This window comes from Dicentrarchus labrax, unplaced genomic scaffold, assembly GCF_905237075.1.
Source record: "Dicentrarchus labrax unplaced genomic scaffold, dlabrax2021, whole genome shotgun sequence".
Taxonomy (NCBI): Eukaryota; Metazoa; Chordata; class Actinopteri; family Moronidae; genus Dicentrarchus; species Dicentrarchus labrax.
Window position 1 is genome coordinate 11,474,282 of NW_026136709.1, and position 17,067 is coordinate 11,491,348.

The 17,067-nt window shown below is 43.1% G+C and overlaps 3 protein-coding genes across 4 annotated transcripts in view; 2 read left to right on the forward strand and 1 right to left on the reverse strand.

The window, feature by feature from the left end:
* The window catches only part of LOC127369251 (polycystic kidney disease 1 like 1), a 36,191-nt gene extending 34,198 nt beyond the window's left edge, over positions 1 to 1,993 (forward strand). The window contains exons 52-56 of the mRNA XM_051410431.1: positions 121 to 336; positions 483 to 644; positions 900 to 1,067; positions 1,164 to 1,258; positions 1,377 to 1,993. Coding sequence (XP_051266391.1) covers positions 121 to 336; positions 483 to 644; positions 900 to 1,067; positions 1,164 to 1,258; positions 1,377 to 1,773 — 1,038 coding nt within the window. The 3' untranslated portion in view covers positions 1,774 to 1,993. The remainder of the gene's footprint in view (positions 1 to 120; positions 337 to 482; positions 645 to 899; positions 1,068 to 1,163; positions 1,259 to 1,376) is intronic.
* Positions 1,994 to 2,498: 505 nt separating this feature from the next.
* pdia4 (protein disulfide isomerase family A, member 4) lies at positions 2,499 to 6,762 on the forward strand. Its single transcript, XM_051410432.1, has 10 exons — positions 2,499 to 2,794; positions 3,230 to 3,416; positions 3,509 to 3,714; positions 3,815 to 3,953; positions 4,086 to 4,291; positions 4,427 to 4,585; positions 4,844 to 4,995; positions 5,255 to 5,411; positions 5,547 to 5,780; positions 6,099 to 6,762. The coding sequence occupies exons 1-10, from the start codon at positions 2,719 to 2,721 to the stop codon at positions 6,512 to 6,514; spliced, it is 1,932 nt and encodes a 643-aa protein (XP_051266392.1). The 5' UTR covers positions 2,499 to 2,718; the 3' UTR covers positions 6,515 to 6,762.
* Positions 6,763 to 6,848: 86 nt separating this feature from the next.
* si:ch211-217a12.1 (alanine aminotransferase 2-like) lies at positions 6,849 to 16,345 on the reverse strand. 2 transcript variants are annotated; one of them, XM_051410435.1, is made up of 12 exons: positions 16,179 to 16,345; positions 15,877 to 16,100; positions 11,931 to 12,020; positions 11,653 to 11,761; positions 11,324 to 11,457; positions 10,142 to 10,385; positions 9,950 to 10,029; positions 9,312 to 9,448; positions 8,998 to 9,172; positions 7,849 to 8,004; positions 7,632 to 7,744; positions 6,849 to 7,508 (listed from the first exon to the last, which is right to left on the reverse strand). In XM_051410435.1, the coding sequence occupies exons 2-12, from the start codon at positions 16,021 to 16,023 to the stop codon at positions 7,418 to 7,420; spliced, it is 1,476 nt and encodes a 491-aa protein (XP_051266395.1). In that variant the 5' UTR covers positions 16,024 to 16,100; positions 16,179 to 16,345; the 3' UTR covers positions 6,849 to 7,417. The 2 variants fall into 2 exon arrangements, with proteins under 2 accessions (XP_051266395.1, XP_051266396.1); XM_051410436.1 differs by having other exon boundaries at positions 15,877 to 16,094; positions 16,179 to 16,297.
* Between the last annotated feature and the right edge of the window lie 722 nt (positions 16,346 to 17,067).

Sequence of the window (17,067 nt, forward strand, 5' to 3'; positions counted from 1 at the left end):
TCAGAATATTGTGCTTTCTTGTAGTACTTGAATGTTCAAGTGGCCTTCCTATTGTATAGTTTGAGACCCCTCCACTAGAGTGTCTGAAATAATGAAAATGGTCTCCTTCTACTGTCCTAGATTTCAGGTGTTATCCTAATGGCGGCGCTGTCCTGTGTGGGGAATCTCCTGTTCGTACAGAGCTCCTTGGCCTTCAGCTCACTTTCCCGCACCTTTCAGACTCTGCTCTGTCACTACTGGGGTCCCAGAGCCGTTAGGGGCCTCCTCCTCTCAGAGCATGATTTCCTTTACTGTGACATTCTCTATCTGTCGTCTTCTGTGGTGTGGACAGCAGTGGTATATATATACTAATAATACTATTACTTTTTTTTGCCTGAATACACTGATTTATGCATAAATTAAGTATCTGCACAACTTTTTTTGTGAAGGAAACAGTCTGTCAGAGTCCAGATGAGTCTAACAGCAATCTGTCTTTCTTGTAGGCTATAGGTGTTGTGTCCTCATTGGTCAGAAGTGCCAAAAGATCTCAAAGCAGGGGGAATTTTTTCACTGTAGCTGAATTAGCCGGCTACATCAGACAGAGGGTCTCTGACTTCACTGGGCAGCGGAGACAAGCATGGATCGAAAATCATGTGGAAGTGAAGGTAAGGAATAAGCTACTCAGTCCTGAGATTTCTTGTAAAATATTACATTATCATTAAAGTTGCTTTTAAATTTCTATATATTATTTTCAAATGACCTTGTGTGAACTACTGAGATTATTACTGAGCTACTAAACCAGGATTATTAATTACTATCTCACGCTACTCTACCTCCTCAAATGTTCCACATCATACCACCTAATTATATTAGTTACACCTAAATTCAGAGGCCAATGACTTTGCCTTTTGGTTTTTCAGACTTACTACTTTGAGGAGTTTGAATGTTTGGTGGATGAACTATTGTTCAGACTAAACGCCCTCTCAAACAGTCTGCACCACACTCTGCCCACCAAAGCCCATCGCTACAGGGAGGAGAACAGTCCCATCATCTCACCCGTACAGGAGCCGTCCAACAGGGATGCACAGGCGAGTCAGCCTCATATACATACTTTCTCTCACACACAATACATTATTTTAAAAGATATCTTCTGGAAAGCCTAACACTGTGTGATTCTGTTACAGGACTTAATAAGAACAAAAATGACAGAAGAGATGATGATAAAAGACTGCACAGTCAGTGGGCACAGAGAAACCCTACCTGCATCTCACCTGCTCCGGTAATAAAAAATCTCATGCATCTACTTAGGCTATAAAGTATTCTTAAGCAAACTTTGAAATGTAAATTACAAACTGATAATAGTTCCGAACTTATTTTGCGCAACACTGCATTTCCAGGTCCAAGCTTGAACTAGAAATACCACAGTTCCTGCAGCAGAACGACCAACAAGGAGAAAATCCCACCCCAGACAGTGTTGTGGCATCGGATAATTCACAACAACCTGGAACAAGAGCCAAAGAAAACCCTATAAACAGAGAGCTCCAGACTTCTTTAAAGGCACAAAACTACCTGCCCCTCTCAGACTCAGCTTCACTCATCAGGGTTTGGACAGAAGATGTTCTGGAGAAGCAGGCTGACCAATGCATTCAAACAAATGACAGTGGCAGGTTAAGTAAAACTCAGGCCACCCACACAGAGGTGGTGGTGGAAGTTCTGGTCCATGAGGAGCCTGCGAGTGTAAAGTCAAATAAGAAGCAGAGTCCAGTAGATGTCTCAAAGGTCTACATTTATTAAACTGTTAGTTATACTGTATAGAAATAGGAGATTACCTGGATCACATAAACATTTAAAATAAGGCTTCCAATAATGGTGGGTACTTTATAAGTATCATTACAAAAAAACATTATGGCTAGTTCTTTGTGACTTTGTAACTGATAGATGGACAATTTATTTATTAACGCAGATTAGCCTTTGTATGGTTAATGCATCAATAAAAATACATGTTCAGTCTCAAGGTTGTGTGTACAAAGTTATTTCTACCTTTATATAATAAAGAATCATTTCTGTAGTTTGACATATTAGTCAGCTATCAATAAATGTATTTTAATTTAGATTGTCTGCAGTTGTCTGTCCTTATTCCCTAAGAGCTGACTAATGTGTTATTATTTGTTTGCAAACAAAAGTTTCTTCAATAAGAATACAGTGTGAACAGTTGTTCTGGGATATACAGCCTCAAGATATATAGAGGTTTGCTATCTAAATTCTGACCCTTAGGCTTTAAAGACTGAAACACTGTGATAAAGAGTCACTGTTTGTGTAAATAAAGTTTGTACATCAAATACGGTCTTTCTAACCCACTGGCAAAGTGTGTAGCAGTTATTTGTGGCAGAAGACCAAGAAGGGAAATAAATAAATAAAATCCTCCAATCACATCCTCCAACGTATAATTGAGTGGCGGAGTGTGATTGGAGGACAGCCGACGATGAGAGCCAATCACGACGTGGCAACTCAGACAAGTTCCAGACGGAGGAGGAGGCGTGCGTGATTTCACGACTGATTAGTTTGTATGAAACCACGAGCCAAAGGCGTTCACAGCCGCACATCAGTATTGATCCGGACAGCGGGTCTGTGCAGCCGACAGTGTTTTGATGACATTCATCAGTGTTATTAGCTAAGTCAATTAGCCGGCTACCTCCGAGAAGCACGTCGTTAACCACCGGACCGCGTCATCTTTGGACAATGAGGAAGGTTGCTCTGCTCCTGATTGTGTTGCTCGGTGTCGCACACTTTGCAACTGTCAGCAGATGTGAGGATGGTAAGTGGGAGTCATGTCAGAGCCTTGCGTGTCGCGCTGCAGCTGAACGAGTTGTTGAAGTGTCGCAGTGTCGCAGCTGGTGTGCGTTATCTGTGAGTTAGCTAAGTTACTGTAACATCTGGCTAGTTCTGCTAGCACGCTAGCTCACAGGACAGGTCGGCTAATGTCAACAGGACTGGCCAACACGTACAAATGTGCATTGTTATAACGTTAGGCATATCCAAAAGCTTGGTTCAGCTTGGTTCAGCTTGTTTCTGCTACATTGTGACAGTACAGGAAACCTCTGTTACAGACAGGATGTGTGTTGCTACCACATGCTACATGTTATCTCTATGCTTTAATGGTATCAGGAGTAAAACCAGCAGCGTTTAGACTGTTTGAGGTTATAAGTTGCTCCTGGAATCAGCTTGTGTCCTTTTTCTTGTTTGCTGTCAGATGTTACAGAGGAGAAGGAGGAGTCTGATGAAGAGGACAGTGATGATGAGGAGGAGGATGATGATGATGATGATGATGACGACACAGAGGTGAAAGAAGAAAATGGAGTGGTGGTTCTCACTGATCGCAACTATGAAACTTTCATGGAGGGCAAAGACACAGTTCTGGTTGAGTTTTACGCCCCTTGGTACGTATGTTATTCCTCAGCTTGAGAATTGTCCCTCCCTTACTTGCCATATCCCTGCAAACTTTCCATCACTTCTAATATTTTTTTTTTAGGTGTGGCCACTGCAAACAGTTCGCCCCGGAGTATGAGAAAATCGCTCAGGCTCTTAAGGAGAACGACCCTCCTATACCTGTGGCCAAAGTGGATGCAACAGTAGCCACTGAGTTGGCGAGCAGGTTCGAAGTGTCGGGCTATCCCACCATCAAGATCCTGAAAAATGGGGAACCTGTGGATTACGACGGAGACAGGACAGAGAAGGGTAGGGACATGTAATTCATTTAACCACTACCACAAACTAAAGCTGACTTCCTTTTTGGGAAAGAATTGGCAGTAATGTGTTGAATGCGTGTTTGTTGCAGCTATCGTGGCCCGGATAAAAGAGGTGGCACAGCCGGATTGGAAGCCCCCTCCTGAGGCGACGCTGGTGCTGACCAAGGACAACTTTGATGAGACTGTTAACAATGCAGACATCATCCTGGTGGAGTTCTACGCTCCATGGTAAATCATAAAATACAGATAGAAATAACACGCAGACATCCATTGGAGTGATAGTGATAGCTTTTTAATAGCGGTTGTTAAGACTAATAAAAGCATTCCTCATTATTTGCCTGTTATGTAACTAACCTTCAGGTGTGGGCACTGCAAGCGTTTGGCTCCAGAGTACGAGAAGGCAGCCAAGGAGTTGAGCCAGCGCACTCCTCCCATCCCTCTGGCCAAGGTGGACGCCACTGTGGAGAGCGAAGTCGCAACACGTTTTGGAGTCACGGGCTATCCCACCCTCAAGATCTTCAGGAAAGGCAAAGTGTTTGACTACAACGGACCCAGAGAGCAGCATGGTACGTCACTTAACGACACTGTAATGTCATTTATACTCCTACAAATCGGTCTATCCTCGCTGTTTTCCATGTATGCGAAGGTTCGTATTTATGGAGGCTTGTGTGCAAATTTCACTTCTTTCCCTTTCCCGCTAGGTATTGTGGAGTACATGGGCGAGCAGGCAGGGCCTCCCTCCAAGCAGGTTCAGGCAGTGAAACAGGTGCAGGAGCTAATCAAAGATGGTGACGATGCTGTCATAGTCGGCGTGTTCTCCGACGAACAGGACGCCGCCTATGAGATCTACATTGAGGCCTGTAAGTACCATGAGCTGGACATGTGCTCAGAGCCAATAATGTCGCCACTAAATTTGCAGTTGTATGAGTGACACTAAACTAAAGAATGCAGTTATTTTTCACTTTATGCTTTTGTGTGCTGTATAAAGGAAGCTTGGTTAGAGATCATTGTCAGTTTTTAATATCTCTGTGTGGTGAGAGCAGAGACTGCCTTAAACCCTTTCTTGTTGTTCTTCAAACTCTCATTGCTCTCGGTCTCTCTCTTTCTGTCTGAAAAAGGTAATGCACTGAGGGAAGACTTCACCTTCCGTCACACCTTCAGCTCTGAAGTGTCCAAACTACTCAAAGCTTCACCTGGTCAGATTGTCATCGTTCACCCTGAAAAGTTCCTCTCCAAGTACGAGCCAGCATCGCATACATTTGCAGTAAAGGTAGGAAGGCTGTTTTATCATTTTCAGTGGTGATTGGTTCAGTTGTGGTTTTTAATTTTCTTCACAGGGTATGAAACTCTGAATCATACATGTCTGTACTTTCTTTCAGTTCTAGTATCGGTTTAAAAATAGACTAGATTAGCAGTAAGGAGTTTCTGCAGCACTGCTGCATAATCCACCTCTAAAAAGTGTGTTTTCTGAATTCTTTGTTAAAAAGTAACTGTTGAACTCGAGACACAAAAATGTATTTATCACATAGGACTCTACATCGGTGTCAGAAGTGCAGGAGTTCTTCAAAAAGCATGTGATTCCTCTGGTGGGCCACAGGAAACCAAGCAATGATGCCAAGCGCTACACCAAAAGACCCCTAGTGGTTGTGTACTATGGAGTGGACTTCAGCTTTGACTACAGGAAAAGTGAGTTTCTCATATTTTAGTTCATGGGTTTGACCCGAGACCTTGCCTGTGGAATAGACGCCAGCAACTACTGAACAATTTACACGACCTGACCTAACAACAAACATCTTCTCTTGTTTGTCTTTTATTTTTTAGCTACGCAGTTCTGGCGGTCCAAGGTACTCGACGTGGCCAAGGACTTCCCAGAGTACACGTTTGCCATCGCTGATGAGGAGGACTTTGCAGAAGAGCTGAAGACCTTAGGCCTGAGCGACAGCGGGGAGGAAGTGAATGTGGGAATTCTGGCAGAAGGAGGCAAAAAGTTTGCCATGGAGCCAGAGGAGGTTGACTCTGAAGTATTGAGAGACTTTGTTAAGGCTTTCAAGAAAGGTGAGGTTTCTTTTTTTTTGTTTGTTTGTCTGATTAACAATGTGAGGCACATACAGTTTCCTTTAGTTAATTGCACTGTAAAAGCCAAGTTTCACTTCTGAAGATGTCACATTAGTTATATAATTTCCAGGACTGGAATTTTTTTTAGTATAGGTGAATATTCCAGCACATGATGGCAGCACTTTGTAGCTCTACAATTTGATTAGCTGCACTAATCTTGCCTGTATACTGTGCATAAATAAACAGCAGCTCCAGTTCTAGCAGTTCACACTGGAAGTCAATTCACACTTCTTCTGAATTTCTCTCTCCTGTCTTCAGGAAAGCTCAAACCCATCATCAAGTCCCAGCCAGTGCCAAAGAACAACAAAGGACCGGTTAAGGTTGTGGTAGGAAAGACCTTTGACGAGATCGTCATGGACACCCAAAAGGATGTCCTGATTGAGTTTTACGCTCCCTGGTGCGGCCACTGTAAGAAGATGGAGCCCGATTATTTGGCTCTGGGCAAAAGGTACAAGGGAGAGAAGAACCTGGTGATCGCCAAGATGGACGCCACGGCTAACGACGTGCCAAATGAAAGCTACAAAGTGGAAGGCTTCCCCACGATATACTTTTCCCCGAGCAACAGCAAGCAGAGTCCCATCAAATTAGAAGGTGGAGACAGAACAGTGGAGGGGCTGAGCAAGTTCTTGGAAAAGCACGCCACAAAGCTATCACAGAACAGAGACGAACTTTGAGAATGTCTCTCGACAAGTAGCTAAGAACTCTTACCGTGCTCGGGTCGGAGTCTTAGAGGACGCTGGGGGGGGGGAGTTAAACGGTGTTACTGAGTTGCTGTGATGATTACAATGTTAAATCATCGTTTTAGTTTCTATTCATTCCAAGAGATTCCGCTTTCTTCTGTTTCTAAAAGCATGTAAGCACTGTTAAAGTCTTTTTAAATAAAATACAAAAATGATGGCGGCTTTGTGGGCCAGCACTTAAATGTGACTCTTTTGTTCCTGTCAGTCAATACAAGCTCAAAGATGTGTTGCAAACGTGTGAGGTGACATTGCATACATTTCAGAAGTGTTTTAGAAATTCAAGTGTTTTTAATCACATTTAAGAACAATTTAAACATTAGAAATACAAATGGCTCTATGGCCAGTCAGATTAATCAAGTACCTAACATGTTAAATTGATACTTCAAATTAATTTGGCTCTACAAGTCTGGGCAGGAGAGAGATGCCCCTGTAGCAGCATCTGAAATATCTTAAACTCTCTATAGATAAAAACATACCATCAGCCCTAGAACATATTTTTGAACATTACAAACCACATGAACAAACCTGGACTGGCAATACTGTGGGAAAGTGCATCATGTACTGAAATCATATCTTCACATGCTGTACGTACACATGAGAAGGCACTATGACTAGCTTTCACATACTGTCTAAACAAGGAAATGTTCAAGGTTCTTCATTGATGGAAAAAAACAGTGAAAATCATCTCTTTAAAAAATCTGAATTTAAGAATCTGATCTGGCATGAATGCCGGAGGCAGTGACGTTGAGACTGCTGCTTCCTTCACACAAAGGCACTTGAGGATACTGGCACTGAATGAGTTGGTTCTTGAGATGTAGCTGAAAGGTGGCAAGGTCGTTATGAAAACTCTTGTGTGAACCGCAGGTGGAACTCTGAGATCTTGTGCAGCACAACCTTCAGCTTCTCAGTTGGAGGCAAGATGGTCATTCTGGACAGAGGAAGACAGTAGCAGGATGTGGGTTAACACTGCCACAGGTGTAGTTAAACCAGAGTCTATTAGACTTAGAATGAGCTGATTTTAGGACAAAAAGTCCAGTTGAGCTGTACTTACCTGAAGTGGAAGGTTCCCTCTCTCTGGCCAAAGCCACTTCCTGGCACCAGGCAGATACCCTCCTCTTCCAGCAGCTTCATACAGTAGAACATGTCTGGGACCTGGCCTTCCTCCTGTGGATGGACACATGCACGCATTTGAAGTGATCACATCCACGCAGACAAGTAAAATCAGGATGATGCTCAACAGTGAGATAAGGTGTGTGTGTAGTGTAGACCTTTGCCTTGTCGATTGCCTTCTGAGAAAGAGTGATGCGGGGGAAGGTGTACATGGCCCCCTGCACCGGGTTACAGGTGATACCGGGTACTTTGTTGAAGATCTGCTCCGTGAGTCTGGCCTTCTCTGCTAAATCTGCTAACACCACTGTTCGCTCCTGAGGAGGAAGAAAAAGTTAAAGCTGTCAGGGCATTCAGGTTCTCTCAAAGACAAGAACTAATGGTGCGTTCACAAGCGCCACATTAACTCGTAAAGTCAATGTTTATCACCAGATGGTTGCCAACAGCCAACAGCCAACAAGTTTCATAATATCTGAGTTTTCAGTACAGGCTGTGACATGCTGGTAATAATATTATTTTGTCTGGCTTCCATTATTTACATTCTGCAGTGGAGAACCAAATAACTGATTATTTTCCAACTTCAATAACTGAGGATGAATGGGGCGGGCCTACTTGTCTCTGGTTTAGATGGGTACTTAAGAGGAATCCAACCCCTGAACTGAACCCTTTATTTGTTAATCATTTGGAGGCATGACAACAAGCCAAGCTTAACCACTATATGTGTCACTCACTGCTGAGCAAGTGCTTTTATATCCTTGTTCCAGTGTAAACACACACCCTCTAAAGGAAAGGAGTAGTACATATTTACCAAGTACAATACAAGGTGACTTCTGTTCAGTTGACTGTTTTCAAAGCCAGGTGTGCTGGTTGGGATAGACTAATGAAATCTTTTGCCGGGTCAGTTATGCAACTAGATGCCGAAACATGCAGCCATGCACTACAACACACAATATTACCCATACACACACTAATGACTATTGACCTAATGGCTTCCTTGACCACACAATGCTTCCACTTAACTGTAGGTCAGACGGACACAGGATTTTTAAAGAATGCGTAAAACATGTGATCCTCTTTACAAAGTTCCAACCTCATTTCTCCCCCTTTGAAGAGGTGGCATAAAACATCTCTAAATCATACATTATGTTCTGGCATAAACAACGAAACATAGCATTTTTTCAAAACACACTCATTATATGCGTGGATTATATTGCAGGATGTTTACATAAGTAAATTGTGTTTGCATACACTCAGAGCATTGCCAGGATGTGTGATAGCTGCTGTGCTTTGTGTTTTTCCTGGGGGCAGACCTTCATAAATGTGGTATAGGAGGGCTCGTCGGGCTGCGGAGGGTTGACCACCAGGTCTAAGAGAGCCTGTCCGGGGACAGGGGGGCACAGACGCACCGACACTAGTTTGGTGAGTTGTGCCTTCACTTCAGGGTCCATGTTAATGATCTCCATGTAGCCGCCACGGAATCCACACCTGACAAAAGCAAACAGAGGAAAAGAGTAAGTTAAACACAAAGTATACTCTTAGTACAGGTGATGATGTCCACGTCAGCAACGGTAGCTTAGCTTGTAGAAGTTACAAGTCCTGTTTGTCTGCGTGTCTAACTACTCACTCTCCCATGTAGCATTTGGAGGTAGAGTGGAAGGATGCCATCTCCACTGTGCTGGAGTACTCTGGTCCCATCTCAAACAACACCTTCTTAAAGGAGTGAAACTTACAGCCCTCTGCATAGACATTATCCTGGTAGACCTAAAATGGGAAAACAGCTTAAATAGTATACACAAGGCCTCAGTAAAAACCCATCATTATACTTTACAATTGTAGAAGAAAATCTGTACACAAAAGAGTGAGTGACAAAGGTGTGTTCACATAGCAAATGACAGCAACTTAACTGTAACTTCTGCACAAGTAATGAATTAAGGCGAGCATGTTAGCAGAAATGTCTATCTCAATTTCAAATGTACAGTATGTAGTCATCAACCTGGATGATAAATGATTGTCATCAACCTATATGATCATTTATAAGGCTGTAATCAATAGTGGTGCTGTATTTGACAGCCTTATATTGAGAGGTGTTTTGTCAACCACTGTTTAGTGGTTACTGTGGTTAGTAATTGTGGTCACATTCCAAGTAGTGATGTGAAAAAACAAACAAAACACCTGCTTTGACATCACTAGTTTTGTTTTTTTAAGACAGAGGAAACTGCTAGTGAAATGTGTCTGAATTGAGGAATAACATTGGTGTATTACTTCATCAGCCATGAGGAAGAGATGCTCCTCTTTAGCAAATCGGATCACATCTTCAATGCACTGTCTGCTCTGGACCTGACCTATCACACAGGACAACAAGAGTTTGATGTTGTAAGTCAGGTGTGCACACACACGGCGACAAAAAATGACAAAACTGTTTCATTTCACACACAGAAGCTACGACCGACGTACCGGTGGGGTTTCCAGGGTTGATGATGCAGAGGACACGGGGGTTGCAGTGCTGCCTGGCTGCATTGAGGGATCTCCTGAGCTCTGCAACATCCAGACTCCAACACTTGTCCTCGTCCAGGTAGTAGCTGACCTGCACGGCACCCAGGTCTGCCAGGGCCGCCGAGTAGAGAGGGTACTGGGGGATGGAGATCATCACTCCTGTGCGATCACGACCCTCGCCACACACCAGCAACTTCAGCATAGTCTGGGAGGTGGGAGGAGGGAGAGGGAGGAGAAAGGAAAGGAGGGAAGAGAAGAAGGAAGAAAGAGAGTTGAGAGGGTAGGAGCAATAAAACAATATTTAGGAGAATGTAATAAGGAAGGTAGGTGTACAACCAGTTGGGTCTGATTATTTGGCACTAGATTTTATGCCCATAAACCACAAAACTAACTGTGATTGAAATGGAGAAGAGTGATAGTTAATGGACGGCAGTGTGGCGCCATAGACAGGCTGCTCCAGTGATGGCTGTAAGTGAAGTCGGCTAAACCACTTTAGAACGGTGATACAACCTCCATTACTGCCGTCCTCTGGGATTGACTCTTTGGCTGACAGTGCCGTGAGAAGCCCTGCAGGAGAGATGCTCTGTGGTGCACGTTATAGTGATTTTATACACTTTTACTTTCTCCGACTGTTCAGAAATCTGATGTTTTAAGATCACATATGACAAAGAAAGGCAGTAAAACGTGAGGTAGGCTAAAACATGAGACTCACGTAGCTGCATTTCCACAGCAAGGACTGCTGATATAGGAGTTTAGTGTGATGCTAAACTGAAGAAAAAAAGGGAACAAATAGTCAAATCTTTATATATAACAGCCAATTTGAGTTGGGTACAGCCCTATTCAAACACTCCTACATGGTGGGCCAGAAATGTCACAGTTTAATCTCTCCTGGTGCAGTAGTTAAGTGTATCTTAAGGTTATTCAGTAGCCTGATTAGGTTGCATAAAACAGGAGAAATCTGTATTGACAGTGGCAAAGGTCTGTGGGTGGTGTAAAGTCACTGATGTGCAAAGTACGGCTGAGTGTATAATTAACAGAAGTTGAATAAAGAAAAGATTCACAGGCAACATATCAACTTGTGGCTCAGCTTTAAGTATGTTAGCACTTTTCTGGAGAGGAGACGATACAAAGTGTAACCCATACCACAATGGCATCACTGGCCCCAGTGGAAAGGTAGATGTTGTCAGGGTTGGAGGAGATTCCACCATCTCTCTTCTCAATGTAGCGCGCCACATCCTGACGAACGCACTCAATGCCCTGGCTCGCGCTGTAGGCCCCTTGGACACATGAAAATGAACTTTGATTTAAACAGAACATGCTACATTGATTAGTTGATGCCCTGTTTAAATAGTGTACAGGCTGTCCAAATAAATTATTAATGAGTAGACAAATGGAAGAAGATGCTATTGACGTGCGTTGTTGGAAGGAGGAGGTGTAAATGTGGTTGGTGGACTGAGGGGGAGTTGTCTAACCTATACTGTGGCCCCCGCAGGCCTGGAGAATACGCTTCGCCCTTTTCTTGGCGTCCTCTGGAAACTTGTTGTCTTCCAGGAGTTCAGGGTAAGAACACAGAGCCAAGACCTGAGAGAGGAGGACAAAACAAACGCAATAACACTAACATTAACAAAAATCCTGACACATTCAGTGTGCAGGAATGTAGAAAGTCCACTTTCTGTAACTATAATGAGTGTTACATGCTTTTTAAACATAAGCAAATACCATGAGGCAAGACTTTACAAAGTGGTCCTACCTGTCTGAGAAATGTGATTGGTTTCTGACCCATTGCATGGGCGTCTCCTATATTAGCCTTTATGACTTCTGAGAAAGGTTTCTTGACCCCCTGGGGACATAAAGGCAGAGAAGTGTAAGCTCAGTCTCTGAGCATAAAATAACAAACAGGTGTAGGAGGTGTAGAAAATGCTGAGACAGTGTGACAGCTCTGCAAACAGACAGGGTATGTCTGAACACACAAGTCAAGATACTTCACGACTTATCTTTCTACAGAGAACACAGAGGGTGAGAACCCCTAGTTTATCTCTACAGAGAGATAAGTAACGTTCTTTTTGTTCCTTCTTTCTTCTTCCTTCCCTTTGCATTACTGAAGCTTCACATTGTCTCTCAAGATAAAGTGAAATCTTTCAGAGACAGACTGCATCCCAATCAATCTGCGCAATCTGTGTCATTACCATCCGATGGCTGCGCATGTAAATCAAACCGGAGACACTTGTATTCATCTCACACATGCATCTTCTCTCATTAGCAGCCTTTTGTTTTACAAAGACCCTGGCACAGAGTCTGTGGAGCAGGATGTGCTGGCCTGGGAAGGGATGATGCTGCTGCTACTGCTGGGGCTCACAGAGAAACAAACCCCTCTGTTTCTGGACTCGAAGACCGATGGATTAAATCCAATCACACAACGAGTCTTTTTCCATTTCATATCTCGCCTCATCTAAAACAAACAAGTCCTTCATCTTCATTTTGCTTTGAACTAACTGGACCTGCAAGCTCTGGTTTGGTGCCTGTCAGTCTGTTTGATGGTAACGCCATGTTGCACCTGTTGTTGTTTATCAGAAGATGTAATGTGACAATAGAGGTCCCCTGTTATTTCATGCAAGGGCTGAGCAATAACATTTAAATTGCTAATGTGATAATCATGAGGATTTGTTTTTCTTTATGGTTTGTGCATGCAAATATCACATCATTAAACTAATACGGTAGTCATGGCATTTTACTGCATGCTGCTGTGAAATCAAATGAAAATACTATGTCAAACAAAACTGAAACTGTCCAATAACATTATTTGGAGAATACAACACAACACAATTGCACAACTTTCATCAAATTCTACTTGATGAACAATGATAAACGTGAGTTATTTCGCAGCTCTACCTCTGGCCAGCGACTACAGAAAAAGCGTAACGCCTGACTCAACCAAACAAATCCAAATCTGGCCTTTTATTTGCAGTTCAGGTACAGACACTGCAAAGAATATTAGTTGTATTAGTGTTATAAACCCTTATCAAGTCAAGTCAAAGCTACACAAAATGTAAAATATCAAAACAGCGGTGCCAGAAAAACAAATGAACACTTTACGAATCGTGCCTGATTGCTTGGCTCTCACAACAGCTTGCCAAAGAAAATGTTATGTAAATGCTGAAACCTGCCTCAGGCGTTTGAGGGTGGTTGAGTGCAAACATCTCAAGGTGATTTATCAAAGATTGAAAACTAATTTAATTTAATTAACCAACAGGACTTGCAAGAAACAGAACTGCAGTCACCCAAACCTATATTTAAGCTTGCATCTACTTCACAACATTTCCTGTTCTGAATATAAAAAGACTATAAAGCGGTAATGCCCTTCCTGTCTTTTAAGTCACTCTGGAGAGATCAGGAAAGCACAAAAAAAACCAATCATATGATCCTAGCCATGATTCTGTGTTCTACATGATAAAAAAACAGGCAAATGGCCTCCAAGGGCACAGGGAGAACTTTCATTTCCACTGAGTCATTATTATCATTTATAAGTCCTGGCAGCAAGAGCAAGGCCTGCAAGGTTCTTTGGGTAAGCACTGAGTTAGATATGAGCTTGTTTGAAATCTAAGTAACTGGATGCAGCAGGTTTCCCTTTTAGCCCTCGTCCAAACAAAGAGGCTCCTGTTCTCGGGGATAGAGAGGAGCCAGTCGGTTCCCCCGGCTCAGCACTGCGTTCTCCTGCTCACTCAGCACCAGGCACTGATTACACAGGCCGGACCAGTGAACCAGGCCAAGAAACCCTGTGGGGGTTACTAGAGCCTGGCCTGAATTGACATTTCTTATGATATAATCTGAACCTGCCATCGCTCTAACAGTGTTCAGCCATGCTAAAAGAGCTTGAATTGGGTTAATTGAAGCTCTAACTGATGCAAATGTTGAATAACTGTTGCTTTGCTCATGTGATTTACCTAACTCAATACAATTTCTAATGAGATGCTAATGAAAGTAACCCTCAAGACACATTTATTAAAAACACCAGCTAGATATAAAATTTTCTGTGGTTTAACAAACTCACAACTCAAAAGAACACTTGCTCTACTGTCACATTGTCACCAGATTTGCCAGCAGCTGAGATCAAAGCCTGAATTAGCTGACTGCAGTGCAGGCACAGTCAGGCCAGATGTCTGGGTAAGGATTTCTAAGGGTCATCGCCACACCAGCGCATTAACAGAAACACACACACTGGCATAAAATCTGCTGAGCCGTCCGTAAAAGTGTTTCAGTCACAGATCTGACAGGAAGCACACCAGCAGATGACTGGGAAACTGTAGCGATGCAAACTTTCCTGACCCCTCAGACACTCCTGGGTTTTAGACCACTCCCATTTGCATCGCCACAAGCGTTGACGTTTAATAGGTGAAAGTAAACTGAAAGGAGGTTGTTTGCTTTTCAGGACATTCTTGTTTTCTCAGGAAAAACACTCAACACTACTATTAAGAGCAAATAATGTTCATCTAACACACAACATGATGAGGATATTCTAAACTGATGCATGAGTCTAAAATCGCACTCTTTCTTCTGGACTTTGGATTTGACCACAAGTAAAACTTTTGTTCTAGTTATTACAGTCAAACATTAATCATTAGGTTCAGAGGAAAAACAAGTGGACTACCAAGAACTTGATCCCTTTCTGCAGAACTGGGGCTGCTTGTAATGCACCTCCTTGCAGAGAAAGGGCTCTGACGCTGCTGGGCCTCACAGCTGCAGCTTCGTCCAATGAACTCTCTCCCCTGTGGGGAGGAGGGAGGTGGGTGAACCCAGAGAGACAAAAGAGAACAGAGAATGTACCCTCTTCATCTTACATAATAATCCTCCACGATATGCACATCTTTCACTCTGGATCCTGCAGTCACCTCAGGCTAGAGCAGAGTGAAATGAACTCAAAAGCAGCTAGAACGTCCCCCTGCAGCACTCTACGTGTCTTGAGAAGAGGACATAACTGCAGAGAGAGTTGCATTACAGCTTTTAAAACTCCTGTTCAACCTGCTTGCCCCTCCTCAGGAAAGCACAGAGGGTCAATATTACCACAGCGGAATGCAATGTGACGTGCTAGGCGCAGAAGCTTCATGCAGGGAAAAGCTGAACTATTGTCAGTGTCCTGCCTCCAATCTCTCAGCCAAGTCTGCGAAAACTGTCCAAGGCAAGCATCTTTTTAATTTGGGTAACCTACCTCTGTTTCCTCTCTCTTGAATTAGTGAAACCATATCTCGAGGAAACAGAGTAGGGAAATAACTTTGTTTTTGCTCACTGTCCACAATAGCTAGTGTGTGCCAAAATCCACTGAAAGGCACTTCAATAAAAAGAGAATTTAACAACATGTGTTTTAATGGAATTATAAGCTTTAAGCAAAAAGTATGAGTGTCAAATATAAAACACAAGTCAAATTCAAGCTTGAAGCAGATCAATCCATTCATCCTCTCTCCCACTCACACTTTATGTCAGTTTGTATCTACCCTTATGCATAAAAACAATAATCCCAAAATGTAACGTCACATTAAACCGCGACAGAAATAAAAAAAACACCTTTTCACAAGTTCACCTAACTCCCTCCTGAGTGCCACATCAGCAGCGCTTTAGTATTTACTCCCCTCATTCATCTTTCTCCTCACGCGTTATCACACTCGTTACACCGCGCGTGTAGACCCAGCACTTGACTTCTTTACCTCCTTCAGCTCCTTCTCTATCTGCACCGCCCGCTGCACTATGGGACCTCGGACCGCGTACTCGACCCGCTTCACATTGGGGTTCATGTTGTCCAAAGTCAGCACCTTGCCCCGGGACGGGACCCCGTTCACTGTCTGCTGGGACATTTTTTTTTTTTTAATTTTAGTTGTTGTTGTTGTTCTGTCAGGCGCACGCCGTTTTCCGCCGATGTCACTCTCTGGACCTGAAACATAAAAGAAGACTGAGAGGTGGACACAAACTCGCGGCTGTACACGCGCTGGTGAAGTGTATCAGCTGTTACCAGTCGCTCCGCGGGGATAATGGAGTAAGTTGAGCTGTCGTGTTTTTTTCTTCCCCTCCTGCTCCTCTGAGCTCCAACTGACAGTTATGTCTCTCGCTGTTCATATTCCCACTCGACCACGCCACGCCTGCGCCCGCTCCCGCTCTTGGTTGGTCGGATTTCTTCACTATCCTCGCCTCTGGCTTCAGCGTGCCAAATGACGCATTTACGTGCTGTCGGAACAACTTTAGCTCAAGTGGCCCGAAAGAGAAAAAAAAGGCTTAGCTTGAAACGCTTTAAATTAAGAGGCGACGTTTGTTTGTAACAGGCTTGGCTACTTGGGTATTATTACGTGTCACTCAAGTATTCATTCGAGTATTAGCGATATAAAAGCACTGTTTCATTCAAAACTTCAACCGGTATCTCGATTTGTTTCTGCCACTTGAACGCAGCCAATCACAGCATGGTAAACAACTTGTGAAGTTGATATGGCAAACTGTGCCTATTAGCATTAATCTGAGGTCGTGTGTGGCCACCTACAAGAGGTCAGGTTAAACAGGACATTTGACAAATGAGATATTAACTGTAGGCTTTATAGCAGAGGTGATTCTGTGGCATGGAAAGGCTAAAAAAAAACAAAAAACTGGTTACCACCACCTGTCAAATGCTGTCAATTTGAACAGATTCATTTAGATGATTTTTTAAGATTTGGAAATAAAACTATTGATTTCTATTCAGTGTTACTAATGTGCCACAATAATGTAATGTTGAGTGGAAAATATCTTCATTTGGGGGCTTTTCCAACCAAATACTGATAAATGTAATTGTTTGCAATCAAATCAGAATATATTTCTGCCATTCTCCATGCTATGCCACTCCATGAATATTTCTCCAGATCCGCCCCTGCTAT